This window comes from Artemia franciscana, chromosome 13 (assembly GCF_032884065.1).
Source record: "Artemia franciscana chromosome 13, ASM3288406v1, whole genome shotgun sequence".
Lineage (NCBI taxonomy): Eukaryota > Metazoa > Arthropoda > Branchiopoda > Anostraca > Artemiidae > Artemia > Artemia franciscana.
In genome coordinates, this window is record NC_088875.1 from 34,160,482 (window position 1) to 34,180,909 (window position 20,428).

The following is a 20,428-nucleotide window of genomic DNA, read 5'->3' on the forward strand; positions in this document are numbered from 1 at the left end:
TTCAGTCAAAGTACAAAAGTCTGCTTATATCTGAGAGGACAACCGTGGAAGATGTGATACAACTTCTGCTGAACATTAACAATTCAAAACAAAATGCAGAAAACTTTGTTCTGAACGAGGTAAGCATGGTTAGTTGCTCTGTTGTACCTTTGTTAGGTGTGCGTTTTGTTACGACGGTTAGGTATGCTGGGGAAGGGCCCTTGGCCTAGCTCGTCCAAAATACTAGGACTCTGGGACCTTAAAAAATTTCCCTTATTATAACTAACTTGCCTAGCTTTTTTATCCCCCCCCACCCTGTGAAGTGAAATCACACGTACGGGCCTCTGTAAAGATTAATAGACTTGGAGGCTGACCTTGTTTTTAGTGCCACTCCATTCTTCACTGCAATAGCACGATTTTTTTTAACTTAAAAGCGACATTGTAGCCTGTTGGGTATTTTTAGAACATAACCCTTTTTGGGAAATTCAGACCTTTCGACAAAACATCATTTTTCACAAAAATAAGAGGTGCAGATTAAAAATTAATAAAAAACGAATATTACGAAAAATATTAGGAAGTTACACAAAAATTCTTGAAAGTTTCGCGATTTTAGAAGGGAGCTAGGACCTGAACAGGCCCTCCGATTTTGTGTTTGCAAAAGGTGACCGTGTCTGGAGAACTGGAATTTGGCTGATACCGCCAGGAACCGAATCCCAGTCTTTTTAGAGATGATACAAGCCTAAACTACTTCGCCATTCAAAAACTTATTGAAATCATAACTTCCAACTGTCTAGAATCAATTTAATTACAACTAATAGAATGACATAAATTATTTAGCTAATCTGTAATTTCATGTCTTAAAACACGGGAAACACTTAAAACACTTAAACTACTCAAAACACGAGAAAGTCGACTCTTTTTTTCTTTTTCTTTTTTTGACGGGTCTAACCTAAACAGCATGAAAGGTAAAAATTCCCCTGTAGGGACAGCCAACCATAGGCAATTTTGAATGTAACAAGGTAGATATAAATCCCGATTTTCATTTAATGAATGGAAGTTTAACGCGTGTGCTGCTGCAAAACAAACGTTCGTCATAGCAGAAAAACTCTTAGCCAGAATGATAACTAGACGAGTGTCTGATGCTGAAAAGAGATTGATTGACAGGTACACGGAGACTTCATATAGAGAAGATCGTGTTTGAGTGGGGGGTTGCGGGTTTGACCCCCCTCGAAATTTTGGCCGCCCTGTAATATTAACAAAGATGCATATAAACGAATTTTTGATGCGTTTTGTAAATATTTTTAACCCTCCCGAAAAAAACCCTGGATACGCCCTTACATGCCTGCTTTTTATCAGAGGTCTTGGTAGGTTTTTCAGCCGTCGAGGTCAGTGTCATTTTCCCCCTCCTCCCTTAACAATGTAGCCTAGCCTAAGTGTGTATATCTTTCATGAAATCTATGGTATCACCTAAATGGGGGCCCCTACAGAAATTATGCCTGGGGACGAGTATGTCCCTAGCTACACTACTGTCTCTTATTATGATATAGAATGCTTTTGTATCTCAAAACTAGATCTCAAACAAATAGCTTTAAAATGGCAATTAACAGGATTAATTTTACAAGGAAGTTAATTAAATCAATTATTTGTTCACAATTACTCTCTTGTTTTATGTCTGTATTCTCTCTAAAGCCACTCCCTTTCTTTTTATCACTCACTTGATTGTTTAAATCGGTTGTCACTTTGTCTTTATAAATCTGCTCACCAGAGCAGAAAAAGTTGTTTTTGCAGAGCAATTCAGCCTCTGTATTTCCGCCAGGTGTTGTTACTCCGTAATCTTGCCTTCCGTTGGTGTACAGTAGTATTCATGAGAATAGATAATCCAAGGGCGACAGTTTGGGAACTGCGTTCTCTCTTTTATTTCTAATTTTCTTGGATAGAAATAAATGATAGGCGGGGAAGTGGGGATTGCAGTGCTCTCAGTTACTGGAGGCCCATGACATGTGTTGACTTAGCTAGGGTTGTTGCTAGGCTGGGGAGGGGGGCGTTCCCTTGAAAAATCCCCAAAGCGAGTTTATTCTTGTTTCTGACAGAAAATCCCCCTTCTCCCTTGCTGGCTGAGGGTTTTATGTTAGGAAAAATCAGAAACTACGCCACTGGGTTGGTTACGTTTCTAACAATATTAATAAGTGCTCATATTTAAGATAAAGGTGCATTTTTTCTGTGCAAGGGGTGCGTGTACCGAGGTCGATCTCTGCCACTGTTGGCAGTTGACTGAAAGTGGTTCAGAGTTTAGTGTAAAAATTTATTTTATTGAAAATTAAAAGGAAATTTATATTATTATAAAGATATTGTTTTTGTTGGATTTTTATCAAAAAGATTTATTTTCGTTGCATTTTATGAGATTAATTAAAAATTTATTTACGAATTTTTATTGAAATAGAACTTTCATGGACTTTTTCCGGTCATTCATTTGGAGTTTTTCTTTAGTCTGGGGAATTTGGCCGGAGGACTATATTTTAGAATAAGACCTTTAATGGCAATAAAGTTTTATCTTTATGCGGATTTTGTGCTTTATACTTAGTCTCGTTTTCCCAGGGGGAGGGAGGTAAGATAGTTCCATTTGCTGCAAAGAACTAGCTGATTTGTTCGACGTTTTTCGTTATGTATTGCTATCTGTGTATTTTAGCTGCTAGTTTTTAGTTTTAATTCAAGAAAGTAGTTTAAAAGCGTTGCCTTAGCTAAAATTGTGACAATATCAACGAATACTATAGATTTTGTCTCCATCCCTGGCTGTCATGGAACGGTGCGGTAACATCCCTGTTGGCAGTTTTGAAAGTTCTAAACAAAAATAAGGTGTTTCCCTAATCCAATAAAAAATTTCTAAATTTGTCGAATGTTCGATTAATTCCCTAGCTCAAATATAAATATACCAGTCGATACACCGTTCAATGTTCTTTTCAAATATAATAATTCCTATCGTTGCAAAATTTACTTTAAGTATTTGATAGGACCCTTAAGTGTTACATGATTACTTGTAGTATTTGTTGTAGAACTGAGAAAAAACGTACCATTCGATTCAGAACTCAATGCTAAGTTGATACTTCAGCTATTTATTTCAAGTACATGGATTTATTACGATAAACTACAATAAAATTCTTGATCTAATTTTTCAATTTCGCCATTTTTCAACATTGGCAGTAGTTTATGGTTAGGACATTGGTAATGACTAAGTTTAGCATAAAGAATAGGCAGAAAGGGGTAGATGTGTCATTTTGGTCAATATGTCAATGAAACTACTTTTAAAAGGTTTTTACAATGAAAATAACCAAAAAGCGTATTTTTTAAGCCTAGGATGGGAGGAATCTAGGGGGCACATGATCTACCATGCCTCCCCCAGTTGATGCTACTCAGTAGGGCAAGGTAGATCACGAGAATCAAAGCGGCACTATGCATACATTGAGCTGCTGATCCTCCCTTTGAGAACTTCTTAGCAAAGAGCATGTGAAGCATAAAAATTTTATTTTTATACTTCACATTATTACATTATCACATAATAACAATTATGTCAGAAGTATAAAATTTTAGACATGACCTTTAAGCTTGACAGTGAAAATGTTGCGGTCGCAAGAGGCATAGGAGCAAACTGTTCATTTATCTGAAGGCCTCCCACCCTCTAAAAAAATTATATTGACCCTCCTCCTCTTCTCTTCATGAAGGCGAGCCTGCTTATGACAGATGATTAGCCTATAAAAATATTATTCTTTAGTGATATAACGGCTTTGTACATAATTTGTAGGTTTTCGTATTTTACACCTTGATATAAGCAAATATGTAATCGCATTTTATCGAAAAACGAATTGAGGGGGATCTTTCCGTTTTTGAGATGGAAATTTCGTGCCCAGCTCTAAAATAAATAATTGCTTGCAAAAAAAGATAAAAAAAAGTGTTCCTCGTTGTATCTGACTTGGCTACTAAAAATAACTTTCGAGAGAAACGTCCTAAAATCTTACACCAGGAAAATTTTCTGATCCCACTCCGTAATTTGTTGCTGACTGCACCTATTCTAGAGTAGGGTTAGGGCTATTTATGTCAGTTTCCATTCCCATACTGATTGATTTCACCTTCCAGGCGTGTAATTTGACCTCATTTGAACGACCTCTGCATCTGGACGACTGTGTTCTAGCTGTCCAAGCGACCTGGCCAGAGTCATCTGTTTACTCTTTCGTCTTGCGACGGATCGATGACATTCCATCATCTGCCCGACTTCGTGTCACAGTAAGTTCCTCGTTGTCTCTCAGATGTGACACCTTTTATTTAGAGTCTGTTGGAATTTTGTTGCTTCAAAAATTTTAGAAAGACGCCTGTCTCAAACTTTCTTAGACACAAAATCTTAAGAGAAAGGGTTTCTAGTTAGCCTGACTGTATAGATCTGTGACAAAACAGGGCTAAAAATCTGTCAAATGAAAAAAATTGAAGCCAGAGTAAATAGTTAAATCACAGAGAAACAGAGTTGCCTGGAAAAAAAATCTTGTAACAGAAACATTTTCGTCCTTTTTACTGGCTTAATATTTCTCACGAAAGAACCGATCAGGTTTGAAGAAAAATTTCACCGAGTATTAGGGGTACAGCGGTATTTACCAAACTCAATGTAAAACAAAAGCAACTTCTGATGTCCCCCTTGACTATTTTATATATTTCTCTATATGATTTTCTTATATATTCCTTATTTTGTGGCTCAGACGACATAAATGTCTGCATGCCAGTCATCTGAATTAAATTCTTTTCGTAATAAATGACTTTTTGGAGTATGTAAGAGGAAGCTAGTGGTTCTCAGGGCTTTAGGGAACTAAATATGCGGTTGTCTGTTTTTACGGCACACTTGGAGTTACAGGTTTCCGTGCCATTATTTAAAAAAAATGTTTGTTAATTATAATGTCTTAATAGTATAGCCTGTAACTTGTAATTGTCAGTTTGTTTTTTCTTTTTTAAAGAAGATAGTTCTTTTGAAATCCGTTTTAAATAATTGTTGAATCTTTTGAACTTGGTACGTCCTTCAAACTTTGACCGCTAAAATTTAATTGGGTTTTACTAATGACGGTTGATGGTTTTATGAAGGCTCATTTAGAGAACACTGGCTCTAAATCCTGTTGTATATAATCATTTAAAAAAAGATTTTTCTCTCTTTATTTTTATAAGAAGTAAGGGCCCTGTGGAGGGAGGGGAAGTTCCCTATCAGGTATGTGCATTTATTTCAAAGAAGGGGGAAGATGAAATAGAAGCCACAAAAAGAAAGATTATACCAGAAAATATATTATTTGTGTACTTAAATATAACTCTATTTGGGCTTTTTGTGTACATGGTTGATTTTTTGCTTTAAATATACTTTAATCTTTATCTTGTATAGTAACTTATAGGAAAAGTTATAATTACCTTTTTGGGCAGAGGTGCTACCCGAACGTGCCTGGATCTTATCTTTCAAATTTCCTAATCCACTGTTGTGGCATTTTAGAGGCCCTTCTTTTGATTACAGATTCTGCCTAAGCCCTTAATTAAGAAGTGTTTGGCCCGAATATAGTCCAAGGAAAGACCAAATTTCAGAAATACTGAGTCAAGAGAGAGGTCTAGGATCCGTTTCTCTTATACCTTCATGTTTAAAATCCTTTGAGAACAAAAAGGTCGTAATGAATGCATATGCGCACAAAATAAATTCCCACAAAATCATTTACGTGAATTTTTATCCGGGGATGGAGGGGGTGGTTTTTTAGATTTCTGTGAAAATACCGAAAATCAGTAGTTAATTCAAGGATTTTAAGAGAGTATGGAACACCGCGACACGGAAAGTTACTGACTCTTATCCCCCTTCCTTGAGCACGTGCCTAGTTCCTACCTCCAACGTTTTGCGAAGTGACACAGTAGTAGTTAATAAGCGTCTTTTTGGTATTCGGAAAACCTTTCCCCTCTTTGTATATATATATATATATATATATATATATATATATATATATATATATATATATATATATATATATATATATATATATATATATATATATATATATATATGTATATATATATATATATATATTATATATCATGAAAAGAGAAATCACCCAATGCTACAGCACAAACACAAAAAAATATATATATATATATATATATATACTCTATATATATATATATATATATATATATATATATATAATATACTAGCTGTTGGGTGGCGCTTCGCGCCACCCCAACACCTAGTTGGTGGGGGCGCTTCGCGCCCCCCCCCAAGCCCCCCCGCGCGCGTAAGTCGTTACGCGCCATAATAGTTACGCGCCATTGTAGTTGTGTCCCTATGTCCCACCTGTGAATATAGATATATATATATATATATATATATATAATATATATATATATATATATATATATATATATATATATATATATATATATGTATATATATATATATATATATATATATATATATATATATATATATATATATATATATATATATATATATATATATATATATATATAATATATATGGTTTTAACTACGTAAAACTTGCGAATATACAACATTCTTTGCTGTCCCATTGTCTTTGCATATAAATAGATTGTCAGGTTTACCGACTCTTGAACATGCAACATATAATGGTCCATGGGAAAACAATCTGTATTCAGATCTATACCTCATGATTCTAATGATTGCCCTTGAGCTTTGTTGATGGTGATTGCTAATCGACCATTCCCTGTCCCGGTGTCCCGGTCGTCATTTATATCCCCCTGTTTCCCCCGGTGTCCCCGTTGTAGTTGTGTCCCGGTCGTCATTTATATTCCCTGTGTCCCGGTCGTCATTTGTATCCCGGTGTCCCGGTCTGTATATACATTCGTTTTTTAGTTTTGTTTTTCTCCTTTATTTTTTTCCTTTTTTTTCTTTTTTAGTTTATTTAGATTTTTTAGTTTTTTTATTAGTTTTTTTTGCCTTTTTTTAGTTTTTTTCTTTTTAGTTTTTTTGTAGTTTTTACCTTCTTTTTAGTTTTGTTAGTTTTTTTTTTACTTATGTCCTGGTCGTCATTTATACTCCCTGTGTCCCGGTGCTTTGTTGATTGCTAATCGAACATTCCTTTTGTCCTGGTCGCTTTCCTCTTTGAGTGTCGTCATTTATTTTTTTCTTTTTTAGTTCTTTTAGTTTTTACCTTTTTTAGTTTTTTTTAGTTTTTTAGATGAAAATTTTTTTTTAGTTTTTTCCTTTTTTTTCTTTTTAGTTTTTTTATTGGTTTTTTACCTTTATTTTAGCTTATTTTTCAGTTTTTTCCTTTTTTTATTTTTTTTTATTTTTTATTTTTTTTAGTTTTTTACCTTTTTTTTAGTTTTTTTAGTTTTTTAGCTTTTTTACTTTTTTTATTAGTTTTTAGTTTTTTTGTAGTTTTTGCCTTTTTTTAGTTTTTTCAGTTTTTTTTTTTAGTTTTTTATTGGTTTTTTACCTTTATTTTAGCTTATTTTTCAGTTTTTTCCTTTTTTTTAGTTTTTTTAGTTTTTAGTTTTTTTAGTTTTTTACCTTTTTTTAGTTTTTTTAGTTTTTTTAGTTTTTTAGCTTTTTTATTTTTTATTAGTTTTTAGTTTTTTTTTGTAGTTTTTGCCTTTTTTTAGTTTTTTAGTTTTTTAGCTTTTTTATTAGTTTTTAGTTTTTTTTGTAGTTTTTGCCTTTTTTTAGTTTTTTTAGTTTTTTAGCTTTTTTATTTTTTTTATTAGTTTTTAGTTTTTTTTGTAGTTTTTGCCTTTTTTTAGTTTTTTTCAGTTTTCAGTTTTGTCACCTGATCCAGTTTTTTCAGGTGACGTCACCTGATCCATCCACAGATCCACACACAGACAACTTATTTTTATATATATACTAGCTGTTGGGGTGGCGCTTCGCGCCACCCCAACACCTAGTTGGTGGGGGCGCTTCGCGCCCCCCCCCCAAGCCCCCCCGCGCGCGTAAGTCGTTACGCGCCATAATAGTTACGCGCCATTGTAGTTGTGTCCCTATGTCCCACCTGTGAATATAGATAGATATATATATATATGGTTTTAACTACGTAAAACTTGCGAATATACAACATTCTTTGCTGTCCCATTGTCTTTGCATATAAATAGATTGTCAGGTTTACCGACTCTTGAACATGCAACATATAATGGTCCATGGGAAAACAATCTGTATTCAGATCTATACCTCATGATTCTAATGATTGCCCTTGAGCTTTGTTGATGGTGATTGCTAATCGACCATTCCCTGTCCCGGTGTCCCCGGTCGTCATTTACATCCCCCTGTTTCCTCCGGTGTCCCCGTTGTAGTTGTGTCCCTGTGTCCCAGTCGTCATTTATATTCCTGTGTCCCGGTCGTCATTTGTATCCCGGTGTCCCGGTCTGTATATACATTCGTTTTTTAGTTTTGTTTTTCTCCTTTATTTTTTTCCTTTTTTTTTTCTTTTTTAGCTTATTTAGATTTTTAGATTTTTTAGTTTTTTTATTAGTTTTTTTTCTTTTAGTTTTTTTGTCCCGGTCGTCATTTATATCCCCCTGTTTCCCCCGGTGTCCCCGTTGTAGTTGTGTCCCTGTGTCCCGGTCGTCATTTATATTCCCTGTGTCCCGTCGTCATTTGTATCCCGGTGTACCGGTCTGTATATACATTCGTTTTTTAGTTTTGTTTTTCTCCTTTATTTTTTTCCTTTTTTTTTTTTTAGTTTATTTAGATTTTAGATTTTTTAGTTTTTTTATTAGTTTTTAGTTTTTTTTTTCTTTTTAGTTTTTTTGTAGTTTTACCTTCTTTTTAGTTTTGTTAATTTTTTTTTTACTTATGTCCTGGTCGTCATTTATACTCCCTATGTCCCGGTGCTTTGTTGATTGCTAATCGAACATTCCTTTTGTCCTGGTCGCTTTCTCTTTGAGTGTCGTCATTTATTTTTTTCTTTTTTAGTTCTTTTAGTTTTTACCTTTTTTAGTTTTTTTTAGTTTTTTAGATGAAATTTTTTTTTAGTTTTTTCCTTTTTTTCTTTTTAGTTTTTATTGGTTTTTACCTTTATGTTAGCTTATTTTTCAGTTTTTTCCTTTTTTTTTAGTTTTTTTTTTTATTTTTATTTTTTTTATTTTTTTACCTTTTTTTAGTTTTTTAGTTTTTTTAGTTTTTTTAGTTTTTTAGCTTTTTTACTTTTTTATTAGTTTTTAGTTTTTTTGTAGTTTTTGCCTTTTTTTAGTTTTTTCAGTTTTTTTTTTAGTTTTTTATTGGTTTTACCTTTATTTTAGCTTATTTTTCAGTTTTTTCCTTTTTTTTAGTTTTTTTTAGTTTTTAGTTTTTTAGTTTTTTACCTTTTTTAGTTTTTTTAGTTTTTTTAGTTTTTTAGCTTTTTTATTTTTTTATAGTTTTTAGTTTTTTTTGTAGTTTTGCCTTTTTGTTAGTTTTTTTAGTTTTTTAGCTTTTTATTTAGTTTTTAGTTTTTTTTGTAGTTTTTGCCTTTTTTTAGTTTGACAACTTATTTTTATATATATAGATAGTTTTTTTTTTTACTTATGTCCTGGTCGTCATTATACTCCCTGTGTCCCGGTGCTTTGTTGATTGCTAATCGAACATTCCTTTTGTCCTGGTCGCTTTCTCTTTGAGTGTCGTCATTTATTAGTTTTTTCCTTTTTTTTCTTTTTAGTTTTTTATTGGTTTTTACCTTTATTTTAGCTTATTTTTCAGTTTTTTCCTTTTTTTAGTTTTTTTTTATTTTTATTTTTTTTAGTTTTTTACCTTTTTTTAGTTTTTTTAGTTTTTTTTAGTTTTTTAGCTTTTTTACTTTTTTTATTAGTTTTTAGTTTTTTTTTGTAGTTTTGCCTTTTTTTAGTTTTTTCAGTTTTTTTTTAGTTTTTTATTGGTTTTTACCTTTATTGTTTTTTTAGTTTTTAGCTTTTTTATTTTTTTTATTAGTTTTTAGTTTTTTTTGTAGTTTTTGCCTTTTTTTAGTTTTTTCAGTTTTGACGTCACCTGATCCAGTTTTTTCAGGTGACGTCACCTGACACATCCATCCACACATCCACAGACAGACAACTTATTTTTATATATGATAGATATATATATATATATATATATATATATATATATATATATATATATATATATATATATATATATATATTATATAGATCCTGAGGAGGGATCAAATTCTTGAAATCCTGTCTTCGGAGAAACAGCACTAAACTCTAAGAATCACATACACTGGACAATTTTTTTTTTTTGGGGGGAGAGGAGTCTTTGGGTATGAGGGCTGGGCCCATAAATTCATCTTGCGTACGGGTCTGAACCTGCTTTTCTGTAATATTTGAAAAGCTAGTATGATCCAAAGGTCCATCACAAGTTTGTATTGTCTGTTCAGGAGCAGAGTTCTCCTCCTGTTCTATTTTCAAAAATCTTTATTCTGCGAAAGAAATTGTAACGAACACTTCATTTTCTGATATTTCTATTGAAAAATACCCGTTTGGGTATTTTCATTTGAAAACTCGAGAAAAAAAAATGCCCCCCCCCCAATTTTTCCTTCGATTTGTGCCAATGACCTCACGGTGATTCTTTCTGAAACACGCAATGATCACAGTGTCCTTTTTATATTCTTGCACTTGTAATAGAACTACAATCACCCCTGCAATTAAAAAGTATAAACAACGAAATTAATCTGTTCACAAAGTTGTTAAACTGCCAGACAGCATTTTTGAACAACCTTCCAGAGGTCACTATGGACATTACTCACGTTACTAGTATCCGTTAAGCTGATAGATTAGATGTAGGTGGAATTTACAAACTTGTCGTACATGACGTTTGTTATGACGTAATTATTCTTCGTAATTAAATGGGTATTAAAATACCCAAAATCTGGTAGTTCCGTGATATCTTGGTTCCAGTCTGTAAGCTTCCGTGTGAGAAGATGCGTATTTAATAGTGGCTTAGTCACTTTTTTCATGGTAATTTTGGATATCTAACTAAATCGAAGATGTCCTTTAAATTCCTTTGAAACAGGTCTTTTATCTTTCGTTTATATAGCGAATTTGACCTACGCCGTAATTTATCCGAAATTAATGGCAAAATAACCGGTATTAAATACCACATACTGGAAATGGGGGGGGCATGGGTGTCACGAAAGAAGGCAGGTCTGAGCTAGACCTACCAAAATATATCAGGAATTTATTGTTATGTCTTATTTAATTTATTTTTTCTCTTTAAGAACCTTTTTCGTACCTTTCTGTTGCTAAAGAGGTTTTTTTTTCTTTTTTTTTTTAAGTTTTTCAGTTGTATTATGTAACATTGAAGACAGCTTTATCATATTTGAGAAAAAGCTTGCAGTTTTTTCTCGTTTCTGTTTTGTTGGAACCGTAGCCAGGTAGGCTACGGTTCTGAAGAAACACTTCAGCTCTTGAAGTGCCTGTTCAGCTCGGTAGTTAACTGGGTATAAAAGTAAGTTCATGGGATCGCTTGGATAGGAGACCCAAAATTAAACAAAAAAAGAGGGGAACGGTATGTTATAAATTTAGGAGGATATTGCATTTGCCTTTGGGAAAGTTAAATTAATTTACTCTCTCTCTCTCTCTCTCTCTCTCTCTCTCTCTCTCTCTTTTCCATCTCTGTCTATCTCTCTATCACTGTGGAGAACTTGTTGTTGATCGATAGTGCGGGTAACTAACGCAAGGTTAGTTAAGGAATATATAGCTGGTTACTCAATTTTTGTTTATGGTAAAAGGTGTGCCGTCAGAAGGAACCCAAAGGTTTACGAACAGTCCAAAGTGTTGATGACCAATCACTGGTCACCTTTGACAAAAAAAAATACAGTGAATAATTCACAAACCTCTTAAATTACAGGTACCTTGGGAGCCTTCCTCCAGGCATAGTTCTTCCATTTGTGATGATTCTGCAGGAAGTGATTACAGTGCAGAAAGCCCGATTCCAACCCCATCTGGGACTCCAATACCTCTTCCACGTACCTACCCAAAATCTCCATATCACAATTATGAAAATTATTTCTATATTTGACTAGAGGAAGAAGGCAGTGAACCGATTCCGATGAAGACTCAGGTAAATATATATATATATATATATATATATATATATATATATATATATATATATATATATATATATATATATATATATATATATATATATATATATATATATATATACAAATGGTGGTAACAAAGAGTAGGAACACCCTAGAAGTGAAACACATAACACATAGTCTAAACAAAGGGTGTAATCAAAAAAATTTGCAGAACATGTGTCAAAATGGAAAAACTTCGTGAGAGGGAAGATGAGGACAAGGTTTTATTTAGTATTCTTCCCTGCCCACCTCCATATTGAATGGGGTCCTCGGGGCTTAAAAATAATTTTTCGATGGAGTGGGTTATGAGTAAAGATACAGTTGAGTTTAATAATTAGTTCAAAACCGATAGTATCTATAGTAAGTTCTACTATTAAAACCCTTCCCTTAAAGGACCATCCCCTCCCAAATTCTTCTTATTTTTGTAATTTACCCTATAATTGATTTATAATTCGCCTTATTCTGTTTTGTAGAATTTGAGTCCCTTCCTGCTTAAATGCCTGAACAGACTGCATGAAATTTAAAGAATTTCTGACTGGAAATATATTGCCCTTTTGAATTTCAGCGTAAATTGAAAGAAAAATGTGTTTGCAAAATTTCTATTTTGTAGCTGACACACTTTTGTTTTTTGGAATCGCCAAATCTATGAATTGCTGCCATTTTTCAGTCTGATTAATATAATTGTATTTTTTTAGTCAAATTATGGCATCGTTTATTTTATTGTTGCTTTTGCGGTGAAATTTTTAAAGAAAGAAAAACATTTAAATCAATGCCTTGGCAAATATACAAGTTTTATTTTATGCTATTATATTAAGCCTATTGAGGAAAAAAGATAATTTGAATACCAAATCAAGTGTTTTTTGACAATATGGATTGATAGGTTAGGAGAGTATCCAAAAAAGTTTCTCTTAATTATGATAGATGCCTTAATTGGTTTTCTAATCAGAATTTGTTTCGCAATTACCTTTCATCGATTCCTAATTACTGATTAGAAACTAACTTAAAATGAGAACCAAATGCCAAACGATTTTTCTATAAGCCTTGGTGATTCCAAGGGGATATGGTCAGGGAGATACGCCGGGAGTTGTGAGAGCTAGGGGCTGAAACCCCTTGAAATCTTTAGCTTTCTCGGATTCCGGGGCAATTTTTCTTCAAATCTTTATATAAAATGTGTTGTTATTGTTTGCCCCCCCTCACCTTAAAAATATCTGTGTGCGTGGCCACTTTTTGTAACACATTTTAGCGCTCACGCAATATTATTTTTTTTTTTGGGGGGGGGGGGGGGTAGGGAGAGGTCGGATTGATTTATCAAAACTGCAATAGAAGGCTAATTGTGTGAAGACTGGGAAAGGCTATGGACGAAATTAATCAAAATATTTGTGATTTTGGAGAAACGGGTATCTGTACATGTGTATGCTGTGAAGTAGGCACATACGAAGGAGGAGGAGGGGGCTTTTGGCCTGTGCTCAAGCCCCTTAAATCTATTTTAAAACGTATTTTCGTTAATTTCTTATACTTTAGACTTGATTTTCCTACTTTGGTACTTTTTCTGGGGTCTGCCTCACTTCCAGGGGTGTCAATTGTGCAAGGGGTCATTTCCCCTCGATTCACCCTCAATATTTTCAAAAACATCTTTTTGAGGTATTTGCACTGAAAAATGCCCTTTCAGGCATTTCCATTGAAAAAACAGTCGTTTCAAATATACTGGATGTACTTACTTATTTGAGATGGTGCACATACTGTTTCAGTTCAAATTGGTGCCGACAATTGTTGATGTTTTAATTGTCAGATCTTTATACATGGACAGATGGCTTACCCGTCGCCAAACGTTGCGACAACTAGGACCAAACCCTGAGCCATGTATTACCTAGCCGAGGTCAATCTACTGCGCTACCATGGGACATGCACAGGGGGTATAGATACAAAACACGAGGGTCGGTTTTAGAGCCAAATGCAGGCCTGGGGGCACTGTCAGAGTGAAAAATTGTATACAACTTCGACAAGCATTGTTTTACGCAGCCCTTAATTTGTTATAATATCACCTTATAGATCCTCTAATTTCATTTCTAGAATGTTAATAGTTTATGTTTGAAAAATAAACATAAAAGCTGATTAAATTTAATAGCTATGCTGTTCGATTATCTTGAAATAGCAAAGATAGTTAAAATTGGTAGAAAAACAAGGAATATGTTCCAGTTTAGTTTTTTATCTGCAGGTGCATTTCCGCCGGATGGCTAAATTGTAAACAAAAATTTAATTGCGATTTGTAATTTTTAAAGTTAATGCGTATCTAGGTTATTAGCATCATTAGTTTTATTTATTTGTTTATTACTGTAACTTTTATAACAGAGAAACAATTAAATTTGCACCGAATCAGCCACCCAAGAAGCTAAGCTTGTAGTGGGAAAGAGAAACTGGAAGTAAATAAAAACAAAAAAGAATATGCAAATGAAAAAATAAAAATCGAAGACTTAAAAGAACCAGAAAAACTAAATTTAAGCTACATTTGTTTTCAAACCAAGAAAACGCTTAATGATAATGAAAAAAACATTGATATGGAACAAAGAGAAAGGAGATAAGAATGAAGATGAGGAAAATAGGTTTAGTGTAAAGAAAAACAACAAAGAAAAGTGAAACATAAATAAAATAGATAAATATAAAGAAGATAAATTAAAGTGATAAAAAAAATACCAGACGCCCAAAAATCAAAACATGTTTCGTGCACCCCTATCCCTGGCAGGGATCAAATCTCAAGTCACTGACTAATGAACTGGATTTAGAGGGTTTATTACGAAGTTCCTCTCGCTTGTAGGGGGTTCACACAGCCAGAAACACCTCTAAAATTTTTTTTAGGCTATACAACCATCACACAGTGAGATGCTATTCTCTCCATGGGAAGCACAATTTTAAAATTGACCACATTCAATGATGAAGTACCATGATATGATACTTGTGGAAAAAATATAAAGTATTTCAAGCCATGACTAGTTTCAAATGCTAAAGTATAATATGAACATTTACTACATAAACTTGAATTAAAATTTTGAGTGCTGAATATAATTTAAGCCCAGTGATCCCAGCGCATGTAGATACATACATATAGTCCAGGATCATAGTACACGTTAAAGAGGTGCTAGTATTCTCGTAGAAAAAAAGGGAAATTCTAAGAAATCATTGATCAAAAACTTGCACCAATGTATCGAAAACCACTTTCTCACCTTATAGTTTCTCACTGCTTACATAGAGACCCGAAGTTCCTTCAGTGAAGCTTTAACATGTATTAAGAAATATTAAAAAAAAATCGTAAAACAATTTGAGGGAGGAAAAAATTCCATTGTTTCTATGTTATACAGGTCAATTTTAAACCACATCACCTAAGCTCTTAAAATCAAAAGAAACTTGTTTTATTACTCTAAACTTAGTGCTTAGTGGTACAAAATTCAGTGTGCGAACGAATAAAAGCTGTTATAAGAAACGGGCATAGGTATCATATTACCCATTTCTAAGGGGTTCATATTGCCCGTTTCTTTGACGTGGGAACATATGCTTTGGTTATTTGTAACATATGCCCGTGTTTGATTTGAGGATCTTAATTATCTCTTGTCGGAGATTTAAATGTGTCGCTACTAGTCAGTAGTTGAAGCTAAATTTGGAATTTTGTATTTTTTGCCTACACAAGTCTCATTATTTCCCATTTGTCCTCGGAGGGTGGGCGCATCAGGTGGGGATAACAAGAGCTAGTAGGTTTAGTTAGGGGGAGGAAGGAGGCTGAATCCAGACTACTGAAAACCTTATTGTCTGTCATGAAGCTCACTGTCTCACTGTGTTTCACTGCCATGAAGCGCTTCCCTTTTTAGTTCACTTTTCTGGTTTGGGACTTAAGGAGGTGGGGGGGGGGGGGTTAAGGTCACTTGCTAGCAAATTTGTACTAAAATGTATACTTTCTACTCAACAATTTCTTCTTGAATGATCTTAAATTTATATGTTTTTGGAATTACAATACATATTTGAAAATTCCAGTCCGCTTCTCGCCACGGGCGGATCCAGGGGCCGGGGGACCCCTCCCCCTCAAGATTTTTCTGGCGCCCTAATTTTGTTCACTCTTTTTCAAAATAAACTTGTCAATTATCCGCGCCCTTGTCACATTGCCCCCCTCCCAAGATTTTGATCTAGGTCTGCCTTTGCTTCTTGCCAAATTTTTCCGCAATTGTGTGCAATAAAGATGATGAATAATTGAAAAAAAACTGTCAAGTATAATATTAGAGAATAAAATTAATCAAGTAAGCAGGTTCATGGTCTGTTAAGGTGCGGTTAAGATAAGAGGGTCATTTTTTCTTCCTGTCTGCCAACTCAGTTTTTTTTGGCAATCTAAATTTCTAGCATATAGATATACTTTTATCTTAATTTTATTAAAAAGAGAAGAAAAAATTAATGATTTTATGAAGTGTAAACATGGCAGTGCTATAAGATACGTAGCTACTCAACTTTAAGGTAAATAAAGGAAAATCTGATAAGTCAATAAAAGAAAATGAACAGCCAACAAAAAAAATAATGCAAAACAAAATATCAATAAACACAATCAATAAAAAAAAAGTGCAAAAAAATTAATAAGAAACTTACTTTTAACCAATACGCATCCCTGACATAAGAAATGCAACAATCCATATTTTCGTAGTTAGGGGCTTGATAATTCTATCTCGGAGTTCTTGGATATTCAGAGTTTAATATTGCAATTTTCATCAAAATTGAATCGCCTTTCCCACTCCTTTTTTTTCTCAATTTCTGCACAGTTTTTATGTGCATTTTCTAATATTCAGTTACTTATAAAATAATATTTTTAATATTTGTCTTTACTTTTTTAAATGATTTCTTGGACCAAACTGTCCTTCCATTTACAAATAAAACGAAATGAAAAGAGAAAAATGGTTATGGTCAGACAAAACAGTGGAAAATAACAAAAAGTACCTTTTTCATCAATAGTATAAAATAAAATAAAAAAGGACTTTTATTTCTATTTGCTATTTTATTATTTTTCGCTTTTTATTTATTAACTTTTTTGTTATTTTTCACTGTCTTATTTGAAATACTATACCCGTTTTTCTATATTTTCGTTTCGTTTTACTTTTTTTTCCTGGTTTTCGTTCAAGCTTTAAAAATAATTTTTCTGATTATCTTTCAGGCTGCTGAGATTTTCATCTGAATTCCTGCCTTTTTCCGAAAAATGGTACTAATGAACGAGATGGTAAATTCATCAGTTTAAATTCGGAATCTAAGTCAAAGAGTTTTTTTACGTTTTTATTTCCGGTGAAGTGTCGTATTATCAAACAATATACTCTTTGTGCAGGATTGTGCAGTGAAATATGAAAAACAATTTGTGTTTACTTGTAATGTTTTAAGTGTCGCTATTTATGTTAATTTATTGATTTAACTTTTGAATGTCTTTGTGTTTTCTGTTTGATATCATACGTTAAAGGTCTTCTCATCAATAACAGATTATCCTGTGCGCTAGTATAGGCTTCAGTCAATCGCTCAAGACTGAAGTGTTATCAATAAAGATTAAAAAAATTATTTAATTGAGCAAAAATGCTTAAAAAGAAACAAGAAAAAATATTCATGATTTCGAATTATTGACTCTACGTACAACAAAATTTTAACATTAAGAGAGGATTTCACGTGTGGAAAGTCAATTTAATAATTGGAGGCCCATTATTGAAAAGTTAGGTCTCTGTATGTGCCTCTTCATTAGAAATGAAGCCCATCTCTCCCCTAGATAGAGAGCCATTATTTTGAGACTGGCTATTATCTGGAATTGACTTGGCTGAGAGGATCCAGATCTTCGAAACCTTCAAAACAGGATAATGCAAGGAAAAAATTGTTAAATTGTATAGGGGAAAATCGTGAAATTTTCGCCAAAATTGCTTTGGCGAAAATTTGTTTGGCCTATTTGTCTTGTCCATTATTTGTTTTATAATTATCAGGTGTATGGGTTGTTAGTCCATATACCAGACATGGGTTCTTCTGAGACGAAATTACTTCACAAGATCAGAAAGAGCCAATGGCCTTGAAGTTTTCCTTATTTAAGTCAATCAAAAAGGGGCTCAAGCTTGATTCTGCGTATGTCTCTTCGACAGCCTGATTTCATATCGCTCGATGAAAAAAATATTTCATGTGAACAGATACTCGTTTTGCTACAGTTTAGGATCTTTCATATTTGCATTTATCTTCTTTTCTTTTTTTTGGGGGGGGGCGATACTCAAGAGAACAGGTTTCAATCACACAAGCCAGCCTGAATTCACATAAGGACGTGGATTGGCCATTTTTGCTTGGTATGGTTTACGTAATAAATAAGCTCTTGGTGTTGCCCCATCTGTGGAGAAAGTGGCCCAACAAGAGGAAGGGGCTTTTGTCACCTCCAAGGTACCCCTAGATTTCGAAAAAGGTGTTTTTGGAGTTTTATGGAAAAACACTCTTTTTGGTTTTTCATTGGAAAAAGTAAAAATACGCCCTCCCATTCTAGATTCTGAAGATATATTTTGCCCCCTCCAATATGTTCATGAATTGTCATCACTTGTGAAGACGTCTTTAAGAGGCTTTAAAAATCATAAAATGAAGCTCCTCATGGTATTTAGGATGAAGTAGTCATTCTCATTTTCTTCATTTGCTCTTATCCTTAATTTGTATCCAGTATTTTTAATTGTTTTTCTCTTTTTGCCACTAGTCATTTTCATCCTCTTTGGGAGTTTATAATTCATAGAAAAGAAAACATATAAAATTTTTCAATATGCCTGTGTATATCTGATTTACATACTTTTTGATTTTCCTTTTGCATGTGTATGGTTGTATATACTTAATTATTGTCGTTTTCGATTATGTATGCCTGTTATTTAGAATTGTTTATTTTCATCGCAGTTCAGAAATGTTGCTTGCATTTATCCCAGCCAAAGATGTAATCTGAATTTATTGCGCCCAAATAAAATATTTTTTCTTTATCTGTTTCCATGGAGTCAATCACTGATTTAATCATTCGTTTAGGTACCAAAAAAACAAAATCTTTAAAATACAAATTGTTCTTTTAAGTTTTTTCCCCTGAAAAACAAAAGGATTTTCCAATGCAACTTGTAATGAGCTTCAGGGTAGGATTAGAGAATTATTTTATGAAACGAAAACCATACTTTTTAAGGAAGAAATTGCCAACATCTCTCGAAGCTTCCATGGCTACCGGTCTGAACCTTAAGGGGGAGTTAAAAAAGTTGTTTTTTTTTAGGCTACGTATACGTTAACTCAGAAAAGTCTATGTTCAACAACATAAATGCTGCCGAAGAGTGGAAAAACTTAAAAATCTTATTCAGGCTTTAAATTCTGCTATTTGTGCGTTTAACATTCTCTTTGATCTCTATTATACGATAAAAATTCATATAGCACCAAAGATTGATTTTGAAACTAAAATCAAAGATTGATTTTTAAAACTATTTTTGAAATATAAATATTTTAAATTACTATATATATATTACTATATATATTACTATTTATATTTTAATTATATATTATAAAATATTTTAAATTACTATAGTTGGTCACAGTTTTCTTACTCAGCTAAGAGTAGTCCTAGCTGAGTATCAGAATTTTCCAAGGCTTCTACCTTTCAAACCAATTTCCTGGGGGAGGAATGATCCTGCCTCCAACCCATTCTGTCTCTGTGCAGTTACACTCTAAAACATCCATATTCTCAGCAATCTAAATTTAACTGCTTATTTCTCTGTGTTTAGATTTGCAGAAAAAAAAAACAATAAGACTTTCTGGCATCCATAAAGAACATCGAAAAATACATGAGAGTCGAAATACTAAAATTTATTCAAACATACATTATTATTAGATATCTTTAGCATTAAAGATATTTGTATTACTATTAAATATCTTTATTATTAAATACCAATATTAAATATTTAAAACTAATGGAGAACCTGAATATATTTCAAATATATTTTGTACTTTTAAAAACTTCTGACTTAAGGAGGTTGATAAAAAGCCTTTAAGTCTGAATGAAGTTTAATATAGTAATGAGCATAGTAATAATATTAATAGTAAAAAATACTAATAAGTATTAAATAACAAGCATAGATTCAGATTGGCTTATGTAAATTGAACAAGTTGCAGACTTAAAAGAAAATAAAAATTGCCATTTCATAATCCAAGAGAAAATTGTCACTAAATATTTCGAATCATAAATATATTTGTAGGTTAACCTGTTTCTAAGAGTCGTAAGAAACGAGACAGATCTCGAGGAAAAATCTTATTAGAAAGGACTATCACCATGCCATAAATAAGAGTCGTGGAAACGGTTTTTGGTTGGGGATTTTA

At 32.9% G+C, this 20,428-nt stretch overlaps 1 protein-coding gene across 3 annotated transcripts in view; it reads left to right on the forward strand.

Annotated features, from left to right (window-relative positions):
• The window catches only part of LOC136034849 (uncharacterized), a 57,180-nt gene extending 38,121 nt beyond the window's left edge, over positions 1-19,059 (forward strand). For 2 of the 3 annotated variants that reach the window (XM_065716314.1, XM_065716315.1), the window contains 4 exons: positions 6-119; positions 4,108-4,254; positions 11,833-12,045; positions 17,250-19,059. In XM_065716314.1, coding sequence (XP_065572386.1) covers positions 6-119; positions 4,108-4,254; positions 11,833-12,003 — 432 coding nt within the window. In that variant the 3' untranslated portion in view covers positions 12,004-12,045; positions 17,250-19,059. Of the gene's footprint in view, positions 1-5; positions 129-4,107; positions 4,255-11,832; positions 12,046-17,249 lie in introns of all 3 variants that reach the window. The other variant, XM_065716313.1, reaches the window with a different exon arrangement.
• Positions 19,060-20,428: the final 1,369 nt, after the last annotated feature.